The 19,372-nt window shown below is 48.8% G+C and overlaps 1 protein-coding gene and 1 long non-coding RNA gene across 2 annotated transcripts; one reads left to right on the forward strand and one right to left on the reverse strand.

The window, feature by feature from the left end:
• Window positions 1-2,350: 2,350 nt before the first annotated feature.
• Window positions 2,351-8,011, reverse strand: SSR4 (signal sequence receptor subunit 4). The gene is made up of 6 exons (XM_083482858.1): window positions 7,751-8,011; window positions 5,359-5,477; window positions 4,824-4,898; window positions 3,876-3,965; window positions 3,273-3,338; window positions 2,351-2,483 (listed from the first exon to the last, which is right to left on the reverse strand). Exons 1-6 carry the CDS (start codon window positions 7,821-7,823, stop codon window positions 2,379-2,381), a joined length of 528 nt encoding a protein of 175 aa, XP_083338984.1. The 5' UTR covers window positions 7,824-8,011; the 3' UTR covers window positions 2,351-2,378.
• Window positions 8,012-8,123: 112 nt separating this feature from the next.
• LOC310696834 lies at window positions 8,124-13,458 on the forward strand. Its single transcript, XR_014520754.1, has 3 exons — window positions 8,124-8,237; window positions 8,692-8,889; window positions 12,917-13,458. It is a non-coding gene; the product is annotated as an uncharacterized lncRNA (long non-coding RNA).
• Window positions 13,459-19,372: the final 5,914 nt, after the last annotated feature.

Raw genomic sequence — 19,372 nt, forward strand, 5'->3', positions numbered from 1 at the left:
GAACTTGCATTGTTACAATAAAAAGAAAACTTTTTACTCATTGCAAAAAAACGTAAAAAAACGTTTCACGGGGGCTTTATTTTTGAAGCTTAGTGGTATAGGACACCAGAAAACATCAAATCCTTTCGCACCATAACACAATCCTACAAAACACCCCCCCCCTCATTTAAGGAGTAATATGCTGGCAGATACTGAAAATGGGGTTGCTTTGGGGAGAGCGCGCTGCAGAGCAGCTGAGCATAAGCAAAACCCCTCTCCGAATCCTGGTGGCACCCCACAACCAAGAGCTTGCAAGTGTCCCTTCCTGCAATCCCTCAGGCTGCAATCCTGTAAGAACTTAGCTGGGAACATGTTCCATTGAAGCTAATGGGGCTTCCGAGGAAACATGCAACTTATTTGCACAGTAAATCAATATTTATTATTGGGCTTCATCTAAAGGATCTCAAGCAGCAGAGCTGGGAAAGGCTCTACCCCGAGACCTTGCAGAGCTAGTCAGAGGAGCAGTGAAGAAGCCCACAGGGAGATGGACTAATTACTGCTTAGTGTATAAAGTAGCCTAAACTAACATTTGACTCATTTTTAACACGACAATCCAGTTAGTGCATATCACAGTGAAAAGGCTTGAAGCCGATTTAGAACATGAACACAATTGTGAGATCAGTTATGGCCTTGTGGCAAGAACCAGACACAGAAGGAACACAGTGAACACTCACTCCTAATATAGGTTCTTTCCCTTTTTTAAGAAGTGTACTTGAAGGCTGTTTAATGCTCTTCTATGCTATCACTGCATAGTCATTATCTGTATTGAAAAATTGATTTATGGATTTTTACTGTCCTTACGCTTTTGATGAACCCCTGAATATATGTAGATTTTTGCATGGGCATAAATCCCTGCATGCACTGCTCTAACAAAACTACAAGCCCCCCCCCAGTTCCTTAGGGAAATTCGTAACATTTAGGTTGGTATAGTACATGAAGTTTATATCAAAGAATAATATCCCAGGCAAAGGAAGGGTAGGTAGCATATTGCTGTTGAAAATTGCGCGCGCGCACACATACACACCTCAGTGAAGGGAGTGGCAGCTGCAGCCAGAGGATAAGTTTGCTTTACATTTGGTCCATACCTACTCTTGGTTCAATTAAGCAGCAGATTCTAGATGGAACATTCCCTCCCTAACCTCCCACACATATTTATTTTCTTTAGCTTTTGAATTTAGCAATCAAATGTTTAGGAAACCTTTAGTTACCCCCACTTCAAACAATACTAACGTTAACTTGCATCACATTGAACTAATTTTACCTTTTGTATCATTGTAGCGGACTTCTACAATGGGCTTAGATTGCCTAGAGAGGACTCAAAAAACCCTCCTGAATTCTAACAAAGGCAGGACTCCCTTTTTCTAACAAATTCTGAATTCTAACAAAGGCAGGACTTCTTTTACCCTAGCTACGGCAAGACAAAGCAGCACTCAAAGTCAGTCCCCAAGTGCCTGGGAAGAGGCCAAGACATCGGATGGTTAACAGAGCAATGTTAACTCATCATGTCAAGCAGGTCACAGAGATGCGGGCAGCCACCTGGAAAAAAACTCAGGAAGGCCAAGCTAGCCTCAAGCAGAGATGATATAGCACAAGCCAGATAGCTTTGCTTGCTCAAGGAAATGGCAAATGGGGACCTCTCCATAACCAGCAAGATTCACTGCCTTTCTAGGATCACAGTAGGATATTCAAGAGAGATCTTCCCTGCAGCCCCTTTGTGGCAAGCTTTCCCTTACTAATCCGGCATTAGCACAACTTTAGAGCAATGGTGTAATCCCAGCCGCACTGCACAGGCTCACACCAGGAGCCGCTGTCATTAGGCGGATAAGGAGCTGTGGTGCGAATATTGCTGCTTAACAGGATTAATGCAAAGAAAAGGAGACCAAACCTCAGGGGTGGGGTGGCAGCTGCCATTACAGCACATCCACACCACCGAGCCAGCCACTGCTTAGAAGACTGTGCTGCACAAATGGGTTCAGGTTCAGTCTAGGAGATGAATTCATGAGAGGTGCTTGATCCTTATTCTCTAAGTATCCTGGCATCCTCAAAGGCTACTTTTAGGAACAAGAAAAGGAGGGAAGAAGTCCAGAAGGAGCAAACATTTCCTGCCTGAATCCCACCTGGTTATCCTGAGCTGCACTACTGGTCCTTGCATTCTTCTCTCACCCCCCACTCCCTGCAAGAGCCCCAGCAGCTGATTATTGGCAGGCCAGAGGGGGAGCTGCACTCTGTGATGCGGCTCTTGGTGGAGCCCAGTGTAAAGAAATCCTCACCCACCCCTGGAAAGGACAAGGGCAAACACACACACAGCAAGTCTGGCATGAAAGGTTTATTGAAACGGATTACGCTTGGATGTTGCTCTTAGCACTGAAAGCCATGTAATACACAAGGAGACCAATGAATGCTGCCAGCACCTCAGTGGAGACCCACGGTCCGCTCCAGGCACCCTTATTGGTTGGGGCAAGGGAGAGGAGGAGAAAAGAGAACAGAAAACATGTAAGTCACAGAGCTAGGCATACAGAGAGGCATCAGGAACGTTGTAGCTGAATCTTTTCGGTATCCCCGCTTTTGGCCTGCTGTGCACTTCCAGGGAAGATCACAGAACAGCAGCGCCAAGGATAAGGAGCCTTGGGAGACTTAAAAGATTATTGGCCATGAAGGCAGATGGTTTCTACAGAGGGCAGGGATTTGCATTCAAGGTTTATTTAACCCTGGCTCAGGTGTAGAAATAATCTCAACAGTCAAGCAACAAATTGGGGATCAGGCCTCAAACTGAGGAGACATTTTCAGCCAGTGCCCGAAGTGCAAATCACAGCCACCCCAACCAAATTGAAAGGGACATAAAAAGCCTCCTTCTGGACCATCCCTTTATGCCCAATAGCTTGTTGCAGCTTCTCCTCCACCAGCACTTGCTGACCTCTCCATCCAACCAAAAACCAAAGTACAGAGAATAGCCTCTGCCTTGTGCACAGATGACCCATGCTCAACAGTCCCGTTTTGGTGGGGCCAAGGTATCTGCTTCTGCCTTGTGGCAAGGGGCCCAAATTTGGACTCTTGGGTAATGTTCCATGGTGCCCATCATAGAATAGACCCACAAACTACCATCCTCATTACAGCACTGAAAGATCTAGCATCGCTGTAAAAGACATTCCACCTTGTCTTGGGCACTGGCCACCCTTGGAAGCAGCCCCTTTCCCCAGAGAGGAGCAGGCTGCCCAGCTCCCCCTTTTACTCACTCGATGATCCACATTGACTGAAAAGAGGGGTTTGATCTCAGAGACATCCTCGTTGTTGCGTTGAGCCTGGGGGGGGGGAGTGGGAGAGACAGAATTGGGATATCGTGAGTTTACATACAGTTAAACAGGGCTCCTTGTGGGATAAATTTTCTCTCCACGGATCTGGTATCACTGCCACTCTCCTACAAGGAGTAGCTCTGCAGGGAAATGTCCAGTGGAGACCATAAAGACGAGAAACCAGCTTGATGAATATATTAAGATTTGAAATATTTTCTTTTCTTTTTTAAGTACTGGGGCTCAGGTTGCCATGGGATCCTTGCCATCCACCATTAAAGGAAGGATCACTCTCTCGAGTCCAAGTGTGCGCAGACAGGCTTCAGTTGCTCAGTGGTAAGTGAGACACTGTGTGCTTCTCAAAATGGGTATAAATGGGAGGTAGAGTGAGGACAACAAATGTTAGAAGACATGGAGTAAGAGCTGTGAGACTAAGGCCAAGAGTACCAGCAAGAGCTTTCTTTCCTTATGCTACTAGCGAGGTCATGTCACATACAGCCCATGTAATTAGCTAAGTCACCCCCTTCCCCCACCAGGGGGCAACCTCACCTTGCGCAAGATGCTATAGGACTCCTCATCAAAGAACTTCACCTCGTAGGTGCCAGAGCGAGCCAGCTTATGCTCCATGCTCCAAGAGACCTGCCAAAGAAAGGGATGGGCAATCAGTGCTGAACGAGGATGGACTCCCCCCCCCCCAATCAGAGGGGAACATAGATGGGCATGCACACAAAAGATGCTTGCACACATGTGCCACTCACTTCAGTAGCCAGGGCTACTACAAGCCAGACTGGCCAATGGTTCGGAGTAGCAGCTTGCTTTAGCATGGAGTACACTATGGAGGGATCTATGGAACCAGACCCGCCATAAATCCAGAGCCATGCGTTTGTGCAGGAGGACTGCCATTTCCTAACTTGAATTTATACAGCATAAAGACTGCCAACTTGTTCAGCAATGCCAATGTCAAACATGAAGCCCAAAAACCATAAGGCAGTTATAGCCTACTTTCTTTAGTTGGCAAACTGCACAACTTTCCCATCACCATCACGGACAAACTATATTGAGTAGAAAAGGGTGTATTCTACAATATTCTTGCTCTGGTTACCATTATTCTCATGTGTCGAACATGCCCTGAATGTTATACAAGTCTGATGAATCTGGTTTATTTTTACTTGATTCACTGTTTTTGTCTACGTTTTCAAGTAACGAAAATGAACATTAAAAAGTGCTTAAACAAGCTGGGAGAAAAATCCAGGATTCTGGATTTTAACAAAGCATCACACGTTGCAGAGAAGCCTGAATGAAGGGAGCACATTCTCTACACGCGATGTATTAAAAATGCCCATTCTCAAAATATTCCCAGGAGTTAATGTCAATTAAGCTGGCCCCACCCAGAAGATATGTGACTGAGCTAGAACTTAAACTCAAATCTGACACTGTTCTGCCCAGAGTGTTACTAGCATTTTGCTGTCTCTACCAGAAATCACTGCTTGTTCTTACCTGATAGCGGCCAACATCCTGACCCCGAGTAACAGGAAACTGCTTGCCATTGACATCTGCATAGAGAGCAACATTCTACAGAAAGAGAGTAGGATAAATATCAAATCAAAGGGAATCACAGCATGCCCCATTGAAAGCTCAGGGACAATGGGAAAGGCAAATCTTTCCAGGTCAAATGCCAACATCCCCTCCAAGTTATAGAGGTTGTAGAGTCTTTGGTGAAGATAACAGAGAGCCCCTGGATGCACCCTTTTTGTCCCTTTCCCAAAATGTACATGTGCCCCCCACATCAGTGGCTGGCACTACAGCAAGCCAGGCCAGCCAATGGTTCGGGGAGGCAAGTTAATGTAGCATGGGGTACACTATGGAAAGCCCATGGATTGGGACCCACCATAAATCCAAATCCATGCACATACTTGAATGCAACTGTTGAAAAACGGGAAACCCTAGTCCCTAGATTTAAGGCCCATTATCAAATCTACAAGGTGGCACTTTATTTTTAGAAATGAAATAAGCCACGTATTCCAGCACTCACTTGTGCTCCATTCTTACAGGTGAGGGAGATCTCAACAACAAAGACAGTCTCTGAAGAGATTACAGCATCTGAGGTAGTGTAGTAGGATGGAGAGATGACTGGGTCTGTACAGGTTTCAGCTGATAGGAAAGAAAAAATGGCTTATGAATCAACACATTATGAACCTGAAAAGGGATAAGCAAGCATCTGAGGCCATTCATAGAGGATGGTCTACATGCAATGTTCCTACGGAGCTCAAGATGTCAGAATGCACCTTAAGGAATTGCTGAAACCACCTACTGCTACCAACTGATTAATGAAAGGATCCTGTTGAGAGAACTGGATCTAAGGCTCAAGTAGTAAAGAAAACACACATCCTACTAGTTAAAAAAACAACAACATCCAGAAGTTAGTAATAATCACAAGCTACTCACATTTGTGACAAGATAGGCACGAGTGTGCATGCACATACACATAAATCTATTAAATATTTATAAAACTGTGCCCTTTGTGAATTGCTACATCTCAATGTGGTGGCACCCCAACTGTGGAACTCCCATCTTAGGGAGACTCAACTTATCAGCTTCCCCAGAATTGCTAGACAGCTGGTCTTTTCAGAAGGTGTTTGTAATGTTGGCTCACAATCTGAGCTAGATTTAACTACAGAACATTGATCTTATTATGCGTTGGTTGGTTATGATTCATATTTTTGTTTTATCATTTTCTACAAATTGCATTGCCAACTGCTTCAACAGCATTGGCTAGAAATTGGTCAAAACATTAAGAAAAGTCAGATAAAATAAAGTTTCTAGATGTGTCAAATATTAATCCAAACCCCATCAATAAAAGCTAGTAAGTTTTAACTTGGCTGTTACCAGTTTATGTACAGTTTATATACTTGGCCTTTACCAGTTCATGTACTGCCTCATTATACACATGCACAATGGTAAAACTGCACATTATAAAGGTACAAGTAGGAGCTGCAATGAAGTGAAGTGTTCAAGATGCATACATTATGTTCCCCTGAAGCACCATTTTAAGAAAGTCATTAAGTATCCCTATATATTTTCTCTTCTCCTTTATGTTCTGTGCAAGATCTAGCCCCAAGAAAGAGCTCTGTGAAAACACAAATGGTTGCTAGCTGCTTTCTAACTTGACATTAAGCTCCTGCTGTTGTTTGGATGAACTGCACCAGGAATACTTCATTAACATATTCCAGGATGACGGAAAAATCCAAAGTTAACACAATATATTTTACTGAAACAAACGGGGAAGGCTGTAAAGAAGTGAGCAAACTTTAGTGTTTGTCAACACTTTTCATCAGGCCAGAGCTTAAGCAGTGAGAACAAAGGAGGGGAGCGGATGGGAAATGTGATACGGGCATATGGTAAAAAAGCCACTATGAAACAGAGGCACTACAGGCAGAGTTTGGCCCAATTGGATGATTCCAAAGAAGACCCACTGAATTGGACTTAACTTCCAGATAAGACCAATAACGATTCAGCTAGGCTTTGTGAAAAACGACAACCCCCAACCCTATCAGGCTGAGCCTTGACACGTGGCTGTGAGGCGTTTCTACTCATAGAATCCTAGAAATGTAGAGTTGGAAGGGGGACCCCAGGGTCATCTAGTCCAACCCTCTGCAATGCAGCAATCTCCACTAAATGACCATCCAATCTCTGCCCGACAACTTCCAAGGAAGTAGAGTCCACCACCTTCAGACGCTTCTCTTCTTGAGACCCTGGTGTGCAGCTGCCAGTCAACACGGGGCTAGGTGGGAAAATCCTTTGACTACCTTCCTATGTTCCTAAGAAAACCCCTGGAATGGGTCAGCTCACAAAGTCTGTCCAGGGCGGCCATGCCTGGCGCGCAGGTGGTGCCACGTGGGGAGCCTTGAGAGACCGAGGGGAAGCGGGGAGTTTACGCCAGGCTTCCTCAGCCTCGGCCCTCCAGATGTTTCTGGCCTACAACTCCCATGAGCCCTGGGCTAGCAGGCCCAGTGGTCAGGGATGATGGGAACTGTAGTCTCAACACATCTGGAGGCCCGAGGTTGAGGAAGCCTGGTTTACACGGTGCGCTGGACAAGTCAAACCGGGCTGTCAGGAAAGGCTTGCGGGCAGCACCAACGGCTCGGCCCCCCGCCCCCTGGGCCCCCACAGCAACCCCGCGAGGTGGGCGAGCTTCCCGGGGCCAAGACACGTGTCCCCAGCATTTCGCACACGCGTTTCTTCCCCCTACCCGACGACGCCCGCAGAACCCTAGAGGTGCAGAGCTGGAAGGGACCCGAGGGTCATCTAGCCCACCCCCTGCGAGGGGGACCTCGAACCCACAGCCCTTCGGGCGGGAGTCTCGGGGCCCCGGGAAGCCGGAGGAAGGGCCGGCCCGCCCTCGCAGCCGCGGCAGGTGACCGTACCTCGCGCCCCGCTCAGCACCAGCAGCGCCGCCGCCGCAGCCAGACGAAGCAGCCTCAGCCCGGCGCCCGCCATCGCGACCAGCGAGACGCGACGAGAAAAGGAGCGGCCCGCCTCCCGCGCGGGGGATGCTGGGGCCGAGGGCCCCCACAGCCAATCCGCTGCTCCGTCGCCGCGTGACGCGAGGCGGCCGAAGGGAAAGAGACGTGGCCTTTCCTTGGAAGGTTCCTTAAAATGGCCGCCCGCGACTTTTGTCGCGCCGGAAACCGAGTGGCGGCATCCAACTGCGCATGCGTGGGTGATAACACATCTCTCCTACAGCCTCCCTTGTCCTGGATATTCCCTCCTTCGCGCCGAACTTCCTTCGGCCAATAACTCAGGCGGAAGCATCTGATTGGACGTCGCTTCTGCTGTCATTGGTCATCCTTGGCTGCCTGGCCCTGCCCATTGGACAAAGGAGACGAATGGGCGGGATGTATATGTATGAGGGTAAGCCAATGAGATCCACTTTATGATAAGCAGTGGGATGAAAGTTGTGTAACTGTGTCTAATTGGTCAAGGTGGGTGGTCACAGTTTTATAGGCTGGCTGCTGCAGCCTCTCTCTCGCTCCGCTCTCTCATTGGTGCAGCAGAGGGGGGCGGATTTGGCCCTGTGGTTCCCAGTTGCTGACCCCAAGGTTCTTGGGTTCAGACTTCCATTGGCCCCAACAGTTTGGCCCGTAGTCAGGAGCAATGGGTGTTCTCTTCCAGCAGCATCTGTGCCCAAGGCCTGATTCTCACTGGGGTGGCAAACCTGTGCCGGAGCTGAAATGCTCTCCTCGCTCCTGGCCATTGCCCATTCTTGTCGGGGCTGATGGGAGTTGGAGTTGTTTTCTGCAAAGAGATACACTCCTAAGTTAAAAGTGTGTGTTTCTACAGGAGTATTTGCACTTCCTATGCACAGTTTCTCATGCAGGAAGTGTGTGGCCTATGAAGTGAAAGATGGAGCCTAATCTTAACAGTAAAGCGCCTAAAAGAGACACATTGAAACTGCAGACGGGGTTCTGATTGAGTCAGTGACCACAAATCACATGTGGAAATCAGGAGGCACATACATATTATGCCTGGTGGAGAGAAATAATTTGTAACAAGCTTAAAAGAGGTAAGTCTGAAAGAAAAACCATGTTTTCCCCACCTCCCCAATTTGATGAGAGGCCTCCAGCAGTTTGAGAAGCATAAGTGCCACAGGAGTTTAAATTTCCATTCTCCCTGGAGCAAAGGCAGTAGCAGGGAAGATACAGCAGGGCACTGAACTAAATGCTAATTAGCATACCCTCCAACATTTATCTGATGAAAATAGGGACATCCCACTCTGCAATGATAATTTCACTATTTATACCCCACACTCTTGGGCAGCTTCCAACATATATTAAAAACAATAAAACATTAAACATTTAATGCACTTGCTTATACAGGATTGCCTTCAGACAGCTCGGGGATAACTCCATACTCCCCCAACGAAAATAGGGACATCCTAAGCAAAAGTGGGACATTCTGGGATCAAATCATAAATCGGGACAGCTTCTTTAAATCAGGGACATCCCTGGAAAATAGGGACACTTGGAGGATCTGAATTAGTGAATGCTATCATAGAAACATCATCCAGTTATTTGGGAGGGAACTTATATAGACAAACCTTATTAATGCTGAGGTACATACCAACTGTTACGGAAGGGGGGGGCATGTCTTCTTCACTACAATATATTTGCTCAATTTCTCTAGGACTCCATCACCCCTCCCCTGTCCTCCATAATCTCTCAAGTAATCCAGTCAAAATCACTCTGCCAAACCTTTCCTCCGGGCAATGCCAGGTGACAGACTACGTGTACATGGACCATTGTCTTCTCAGGATGTGCTTATCTGCGCATATCTCCAGCTCTGCATATTCCCCCCTCCCTCCTCCATATGTTAATCTGTGTAACCCAACCTCTCCTTAATGTATTCATGATGTAACTGGGATGTATTTTGCACTGTATTCTGGGACATGGAGGGAGTTTCAAAAGTTCATGTCACCCCTTTCTCGCTGTTCAATCTCGCCTTGAACCTGTTGCGCAATAAACTTGGATCTTCTGCAGTTTGCTCCTGCGTCCGGCTGAGCTCATTTTCTTCCGCAGGGACCCACGGACTTAGTCCGATGAGCTGGGTGGCAAAGTAACCCCGCACCCAGATTTTAGCCGTAACACAACCAACAAAAGATGTATCCACAATCCATTTCTGGCTTTGCTTTATGAAGCCATCAATTTTTACCCACAAGGAGTGCTGCAGGGCAGGTGCCAGTAATGGAAGCCCTGACATCTTTTTTTCTGGTGGAGTTTCTTTCTCTCAACAGCTGCCAGAAAAACAGAAGTTCCACAGGTGGAGCTTTCAGCAGTATTGAGAGGCAATGAGGAGAAAATATTGTGGTGCGACCACAAGTGCCCCAAGTCTCCCAAGTTCTTGTTTCGTGTTAAGAAGGAACCTGGATCTAGAAGAATAGGAGGGGCGTATGCACCTACTTGCATTGGAGAGAATAGGGCCATCATCCCCGCCCCAACTTCCCTGCCCTTTATTCCTGAATAAGAATATTGAGGGGTCCCTTCAAAGGGTTCAGTTTCTTAAGGAAGACCCAACCTTTGGAGAGAGCGTACCTTTTAAGGCTCAAACCGGTCAGGAAATGAACAGTGACCAGACCAGGATATTCCTGTAATCTGATCCACACCATCTCCTGCCCTACGGAGGGTTATGGAGTCAAATGCCCTTCCACCCCATTTCAGAATGGGATCTGACCCTGAGGGGTCCAACCAGGGTGTCTGGTGCTCTACCATCACCAGCGCCTAAGGATAAAGTTCCTTCAGCCCTCCAACCCAATCTTCTGTGCACGCCTACATGCAGACTTTGTGCAGCTGATACTTTCCTGATCATTGTTTCATCTCGTAACCACAATCCAAAGATCCCCCAATCAGGGATAGCCAATGTGGTGCTCTCCAAGTGTTGCTTCCACCATCCTTAGACAGCATGGCTTGTGGTCAGGGATGATGGGAGTTGTAGTCCTGCAACATCCAGTGGGGATCACGTTGGCTACTCCTGATGCAGATGCAAAGACTTCAACTTGAAGAAAGTGATATATGCAGTTCCTCGCTATTGCCACCAGGTGTCTCTCTGAAACTGAATAAAGTGGATAGGATGGGTCTGGAAATGGGCTGGTCCAGATGTATTGGGACCCAAGATAAAACATCCACTACAATGAAGGAGTGGGCATTGTTCTTGCACAACTCCTGTTCATCTCTGTGGGGATTCAGCTACAGATTTGTGCTCCATGGGTCAGAAGGGTCTGTCCATCGTGTTAGTGGCACCCAAACTCTAATGCCTGAGGCCCCAGCTGCACCCCTTAGTCAGGCTGCTAAAATAGTGAGGAACTGGGCTGCTAGTTAGAACTGAGGACCTGCTATGGCTGACTGGTGTCCATTGGGACTGGTAGGGTGGGAGGCAGGGAGCCCAACAGTAGGTGGTGCCAGAGAACCCACAACTGGCAGAGACAACTCCTAGTCCCGTCCCCCCCCATCCTTCTCCCTGTGGAGTGTGCAAGGAGCAATTCTGGAACTAAGGAGGAGAAACCAGGCAGGCAGTGCCGCCCCCTGGAGAGGCTGTGAGTGGGAAGGGGGGGCAGGTGGGGGTTGATTGAGGTTGTTGGGGCAGTGCCCCATTCCCCAACAGATCAGCCTCTGCTGGGCCTGGGTTTGCAGAATTACTGGGAGTGGGAATTAATGGTGGGGGCAGGGCAGGCAAGCCAGTTGCTGGGTCTCAGGCTGCATAAGCACCAAACATTTAAAGCACAAAAAAGAATCCCAGGACTCGGTCCAGGACTCTGTGAAGGATGCATAATGGTGGCATGGCAGCTAGTAAAAGTGCTGTTATTGTCACCAGAGCCACGGAGGGGCTAACCAAGTTAGTTGCTCCGGGTGAAGCCCCCAGAGAGTGCCACTCAGGCTCTCAGCTTGGGTGTGAACGCAAATGCACATGGGAGGGTGCCAAACTGGGTCGTTGACCCGGGTGGAATGAAGCCTTGTTTTGCCCCTGACTGTCACAACAACAACACCCCTTAAGAAAAAAAGAGAAAGGAACTGTGTGAAAAAAGTAAAGGAACAGTTCCACGGCCACTGCTAATGACAAGTCCTACACCTGAGAAAATGTGGGAGGATTTCTCTGTCTCCTGGAGAATTAAGTAATATCTACCCCACCCCCCAAAAAGTTCTCTGCCCACAACTGGGATTGAGAAATTTGAGAGACTCTTGGCCACAGCTCCATTTAGAAGTCTTCCCAACCATACAATCAAAAACCAGAAGATGCAAGGAAAATTACCCTTTTATTACTTAAAAAGAAAAAGCCCGATACAGCAGAGTGGCACAGGACATGTTGTTAGGTGCCAACTAATCTGTGTTAATTATTCTTGACTAGGCGTCCTGAATCCTGTTTTGGCGCCCAGTTCTTTGTTCAGAGTCCCATCTTCCCAGAATAGGTCTCCTTTTCCTTAATCCTTTAATTCAACACTGTTATTTATGAGAAGGGGAATAAATCACAGCCTTCTTTTCGCTCCTGAAAATGGACTTTTATGGCTTTTGATGGGGTTGGGTTTCTGCTGCCCTTAGATGGCGAGGAGCGATTGCCATTAACCCTTGCCTTGCAGGGGTGAGAGAGGTTGTAGCGGGTGGGGAGGGTCCTTTGTGACTGGGCGGAAACCCCAGCAGCTCCGGCTAAGGGCTGCTGAAGGAATGTGGCTTCTCAGGGTTTGTCAGGAGGAGACTGAAGGATGTTTTCTTTTCTGCACATTTCGAAGCACAAACTGGTTGTGGTTTGCTTTGCTTTCTATATATATATTTAAATGCTTTTAGAACCCCATCTGCATTTCTGTTTTATCTTAAAAGTCTTCTGGTGTGGTGGAGGAGAAGGGATACGACGAGTCAGGGTTTGAGGAATTTTTGAAAACCAAGAGCTTTGTAACTTGCATGCAAGTTTTGCCTTTCCTTGTTCAGATCCTTTTTAAGAAAAAATATTTTGTAGGCTTTTGAAGCTTAGAGACCAGAGTTTTGGTTTTAGGAATTAAACAACAATAACTACATAACTTTCATGCAGTTTTGTCTTTCCTTCCTCAGATTCTTTAAGAAAAATGCTCTTTAGCCTATGATGGTTTAGAGCCCACTGATAATGTCTTGCAGCACAAACCCAACTGTGTCTACTGAGAAGTAAGTCCTATTGAATTCAGTGGGCTTACTCCCAGGCAAGTAGGGTTATGATTGCCGTTGTCCCATGGCTCCTTGTAACTTGTGGTACAACAGTCTACATGTCTGTCAGTCTGGAGAAGGAAGAATGTGGCTCTGACCTGCTTTCCAAGGAATTGGCTTCTTTAAATAGAGCATTGTTCTTCTGCAGGGGACGTTGCCTCTTTTGCTGGGAATGAACTGCAACCATTTCATCATGACATCACAGGGGAAGAGGAGCAGAGTGTTGCTTGATCCACAGCCAGGAGATCATGCTTTTGACTCAGATCTCTCAGGTCCGAGCTCAGCTTCTAGTTTAGCCATGGACTCACTGGGTGTGCTCAAGTATTTAAGTTTCTGTTATCCATCTGTAAAATGGGCATTGCCTGCTGATGTTGGGCACAATGAGATCACCTACATAAATGTGCTCGCTCCTCTATCGGCACGTGCAGACCATCTTTTGAACCTAACCTTTAACCTTTTGCTCTCCGCTAAACCTGGAGAGCTTCTATACCAACAATGAACGCTGAACCAACCCTGAATTTGCTGAGTGTGAATCCTAACGTAACCAGAACAGCACCCTCTCCAAAGTGGGGGGTGTCATTGGGTTTGGGGGAACCCCAAGGTTTGTGGAAGTGCAAACAATTATTTTGTTAGAAATCTCTAAGGGGTGGGGAAGCCAATCCAGCGCTCGTGCTACGGCACCTCTCCTGCGCTGCCCTCCCTGCAGCCTTACCCTTCTCCCTCCAGTAAGCTCAGGGAGATGGCTGATGAGAGACCAGGGGCCACTGTTCTCCTTTCTGCCAGCCACCCTTGCCCCCAAACAGCCCAAGCTCCACTGAGCATGCTCAGTGACCGCAGAATGCCAGCAGAATGCTGGCAAAAATGGAAAGCTCAGGAGGGGAGAAACTCTGAACAGCAGTATTCCATGCTGCAAAACTTTGTTGCAGGTTCCGCTTTTTTAAAACTAATGTTGGCCCACCATTTTGGCATGCACGCCTCAGAGAAGGTCTGAAGCGGGGGCAGGGCTATGGCTCAGAGACCGAGAACATGTGTTGCATGCGGAAGGCTCCAGATGCAGACAACCAAGTAGCTGGTGGTAGAGGATCAGGCCCCTCGCTGCCAAAGTGCCAGTCAGAGCAGGTAATACTGGGTGGGCTCAATGGACTATGGTTGCTTCTACACTGTACCTTTAGAGCACATTATTTCCCTCAAAGAATTTTGGGTGCTGTAGTTTGTTAAGGGTTTCTTGGAATTGTAACTCTGACGGATAAACCACAGCAGCCAAATCCCTTCTGAGGAACAGAATGGGTTTTAAAGGTCAGTGTGCACACAGCCAAATAGTCCGGCCTGGTATCTAAGGAGGGTATAAAGCACAAACCAAGTCCTGTGAGGGGCCTGGCCCCTGTTCCTTGGGGTGCTTTGCCTCTCTAGTCATGGCCGGCCCACCCATGAGGCCGACTGCAGAGGTTGCCTCGGGAGGCAGAGTCCCAGTGGGGTGGGGCCCCACTGGAGAAGCGGGGAGAAATGGCTGCAGCGTTGGCTTCTGGTGAGATTTGGGCAGAACCCGCAAGCTGCCGTCACACCACCTCAGTAAGCGAGGCTTTGGCGGTGGAGGCCGGCCCCTTCTGCTTGGCCTCAGGCAGCGAAATGGGACGGGTCAGTCTGGCCTCCCGTGCACTGAGCCGAGTCAAGAGGGCCAGGCCAGAGTGCAAGCCTGGCCTCATGCTGGAACCAGGCCTACACCTCCACCGTCTCCCATGTGGGCACGGCGCATGTCCCGGGGTGCCACGCTGCATATGAAATGGCACCCTCAACGGTTCCCTTGGAGGGAGAACTTCAGCAGTTGCCACTTGTCCCCCAGTGCGGAGAGCCAGGTGGCCGTGCATGCTGCTCTTAAAGGCCGAAGCGAAAGCCCATCTGGGATCTCTGGGGCAGCAGTGAAGGGGGTGTGGGTGCTGCGGTTCTTACAGCTGTCCAGAGGAAGTATCTTGTTCCTCCATTTCCACAAGACCGGCTGAAATTGTCCAGCTGTTTGAAAAAATCTAGGCAGCAGGTCTGGGGAAGGCCAGGGGTTGTGGTTGTGTGTCTGCATATGTGTGAGAGAGAACAAGGACACTAACGAGAGAAATCCTGCCCAGCTGGTGGCACCAGGGTCCAAGAACAAGGGCTTAATGCAGTGGAACGCCCCTCCTCCTGGCGTGAACTGCAGCCGGAAAGGCAGGCGAGAGGTGCTGCCTTCCGAGCCAAGCGCTCCGCTTGCCAGAGGGAGCGATGCCCAAAGAAGGGAATATCTGAGCTGTGGAGCATCGCTCTCCTGAGCCGCTGCCCTGGGTGCCAGCATCGCTTCTGTGCCAAGCCAGCCAAGTCGTCCCAGGAGAGCTAAACCCTAAGCTCACCTTGGCCTCTCTTAAGCTCTGACAGCCATCATTAGCAGGCTCCACAAATCCATGGCGCGAGGGGTCTGGGACTGGCGCCATCAGAGCTCGAGTCAGGCCTGCCGCGGAAGCCAGCAAGGGGGCACCCAAGGAAAGGGTCCGTCTGCAGGAGGCATCAGCGGGGCAGAGACTAGGGCTGTGCACATTTAAAGCACATGCCTTCCCCTCCAAAGAATTCTGGGAACTGTAGTGTACCCTTCACGGAGCTACAAATCCCAGCAACCCTGAACAAACTGTCTCTTGGGATGTTTTGGGGCCACGTTTTTTAAAGTTGCTTTAAATGCAGGATGTATGCAGCCTAGCATTCTGATGCACAAACAATACCTCTAAATTAAGGTTACCAGGTTTTTTCCAAAGAATCTAGGGACAGTTTTTTTTAAAAAAAGAGAAAAAAATTATTTAAAAAATATATTTTTAAAAAGAGTAGTAGTATCTTCTCTTCTGTGGTCTCCTCTGTTGCGCAGCCTTCCTCTGGGCCTCGGCCTGCTGTCTTGGAGTGCTAGCTGCCATGGAGAAGGCTCGGGTCAGGCCTGGGCTCGGCCATGTGCCCTTGCCCTCCCGGTGCTCTCCTCCTCATGGCAGCGGCACGGCAAGGTCAGGGCTCTCCTCTATTTTCTCCTTCCTCTTCCTTCTCCTCTCCTCCTTCTCCCTGCGTCGGCTGTGCGTTTTTACTGGCCCCGGAGCGCCGCTGGGCAGTCAGCCGGTTGGCTGGGCGCTCTGGCTCTCGGCTTGATTTGGGTCGCGGGGTGTGTGTGTCAGCAGTTCCCTCAGTTGACGCGCTGGGTGTCCCCAGTCCCCCCCCCCTGGTGGTGGCAGTGCTTCTCAGCAGCCTGGAGCCAGCCTGGTAGCGCAGTTGGCTCTGGCTGGCTTCAGGAGCTGTTCGCTGCCATGGTGCCCGCCATTTTGCCTCACCGGAAATCCCCTTATGATGTGTCTTATGCCATAGAACCAATCACACAACATTCATTGCCTACTAATAAATCTACAACATTTAAAATATAAATCCGGGGACATTAGATGAAATCTGGGGACATTCTGGGGATGGATTTTGTCCGGGGACAGATTTGTAAATCCGGAGACTGTTCCTGGGAAAATGGGGACGTCTGGTAATCATACTCTAAATTAACCTCCAGTACAGCTCGTAAGCAAAGTGTCAAAGTATAATTAAAACGGGATTTCTTTTTAGCGCTCAAATATCTTCATGGGTAGTATTTTGGTCATTCGTAGCACAGCCCTGTGAGGCTGGTCAGTTTTATCATTCCCCTTTGGGCAGATGAAGGAGTGAGAAATCAGGTTAGGCCTAAGGTGGAGCTGGGGGTACTTGCGCTATACTACAGTTGCAGAGTAAAGCAGGGGGTTTGTAAGCAGCTGTTGCAAAGTCTGCCCTGGAAGGCACAGAAAGTTGTTGGGGTGGTGGGAGAGAGGAGGACATAAAAGAGATCTTACAGTGGCTCCTTCAGCCTTGGAGTGAACCTGGTTTTGCAACTGAAGTGACAAATGTGCATCTTGGAGCACTGAACGCTGACTCGTCCATCAGTCATGCTCCCTTTGTCAATCCTTCAAGCAGATTGCCCCTTCTATTTTATTTCAACATCAAAAGCAACAAGAGGAGGAATGTAGCAACAATGAAAGCCAAAAGCCATTCTTCTGGGAATTGGGGGCTTGAGGGTGGGAGAGGGGTTTTGGGATGATTGGTATTAGCCAATTGGGAGCCGGCCTAGCTGGCTTTTGCTGTAATAATGTCGTTCAGAGCTCAGCCTCCGGGAAGGGAATTACACTTGGACCGAACAAAATCCAGGAGCTTCTAAGTTTGCTCTTGCAAAAATGTCATGTCTGCCTTTGATCTTCTTTCCTGACTCCTTTCCAGAACACGTTTTGACAAGGCCAAGAATTGGAATCCAAACTTTTTTCCTTATGTTTATATTTCTCTCTCTTTCCCCACAAAGACTTGTTGCCTTGCTGCCTCCCTGGTAGTTTACTCACATTGCAGACCCCAATACAGGACCAGCCCAGCTCCAACTCCCAGCAGCCCCAACTAGAATGGGCAATGGCCAGGGATGATGAGAGCTGCACACATCACCTGGAGAACGCCAGGCTGGCTCAGGCTGATCTAAATGAAGGGGGCACCACTGTTCCAGAGATCACAATGCAAGCCCAGGCAACCTTTGGCTCCCCAGACCGGACTAAACTACAATTCCCATCTCCCCTGGCCATTGGCTATGCTTGCTGCTGCCGATAGGAATTGTAGTTCTGCAACATCTGCAGGGCCACAGCTTCCCCACACCTGGCATAAAGGATGGATGCTCTTTCTGTCAGATGCAGCCCTGGTCTTCCTGGATCTGGGTGTGGGAAGTGGACGTCTCATTACAGGCTGTTTTAACACACAGCTGTGTTCTTGGAATACGGTGAAGTCTGTGTTTAATTTTTATAGGTGCCTAGAGAAAGGACTGCATGTCACCCCTGCCATTCCCAGCCCCCGTTCCTCCTAAGTGAGTCAGGCCAATTTTAATTTGCTTACTGGGTTTATTTCATGGCATTAATCCACGTTGCCTTTTAAAACAAAAAGAAGGCAGTAGTCAACCACCAGAGGAAATTCATGCTAAGTATATCTGGTTCAACGAAGAGGAGTGCTGCCACACAGCCAAGCTGGGCCAGGACCTTCTTATTGCTGCCACGGCAAATGTCCCTGGTGTTTTGCTCTGCCTGCCCAAGGAACCAGGACTCCTGGGCTCCCCCCCCCCCCGGATTATGCATTGAGCAGGTGGGGCAGGCAGCTGTGGTTGGGGAAATGTTGCCTCTGACCAATTTCTTCCCTCCCTCTCTCTGTACTGTCAGAGAGCCCTCCCAGCATCTGCCCTGCTGTGGCTTTTTTGACTTCCTCTGTGCCAGAGAGCTGAGGAAGCTTTGCTGCTTGCTCTCTGCCAGCTAGGTGGAACCAGCTTGCAGCAAGTTGAATGCGGCAGGAGGTTTTTTTGGAGGGGGCGGTGGAAGCTGCTCGCTTGCTCAGTCCATGAGCAGCAGCTCTGCCCCCAGTGTTCACAGTTGCCAATAATATTCACACATGAGAGGGGTTCACAGCTCGCTGAAAGCCACTCTGCAACCTGCAACCTGTTTCTGTACATTCCCACAGTTCACAAAAGGATGGGGAATCTACACCTTCCAGATGCTGAGTCAAATCCTCATCAGAACCAGCAAACATGACTGATGGTCACGGATGATAGGAAGTGTAGTCCTGCAGCCTTTCTCAACCTGTGGGTCACCAGGTGTTGTTGAACTACAACTCCCATGATCCCAACCTCACAGGACCAGTGGTCAGGGATGATGGGAACTGTAGGCCAAAAACATCTGGGGACCCAAGGTTGAGAAAGGCTGGGATGATCACAACCTCCTCATCTTTTTATTTGGTAGGAGGATAATTAATTTTTCTGAGTGTAGCAGCACCTGATCATTCTCTCCATGCAATAAAGAATACTTCTCCTGCTGACTGACTGCTGTTAAGGACACGGGAGCATGCCAGACTGATATTTTTAAAAAAGAAAATTTATGGTCAGTTGACAATCCTACTCAGTGGTAGAAAATGCACCCTGCAGGCGCTTGCTTCTTTCAAGGGAGCCTTGGCGTTTCATGAGCAAAGGCCTGCTGGAGGGCAGAACCTTCCTCACTCTCCTGCAAAGCACTGCCTCACTTTGCATTGTAGGCAGAGGAAGGCTCTTCCCCCCCCCCCTTGCCTTAGGCTAAGGGTTTTCCAGGAAGGGTGTGAGCTTACAGCAGCCATGCAGATTGCTCAACAGGTTATTGTGGCAGCTCTGCAGTGATTCAGGCGCCTATCTTGCAGAGTTCAGCAACAGCTGCCAAAGTTGTCCTTCAAGTCAGCCCAAGCCCCGCTGGCGCCTGCAGATTGCGAGTGTGTTTA

This window comes from Podarcis liolepis, assembly GCF_965112155.1.
Source record: "Podarcis liolepis genome assembly, chromosome: 17".
Lineage (NCBI taxonomy): Eukaryota > Metazoa > Chordata > Lepidosauria > Squamata > Lacertidae > Podarcis > Podarcis liolepis.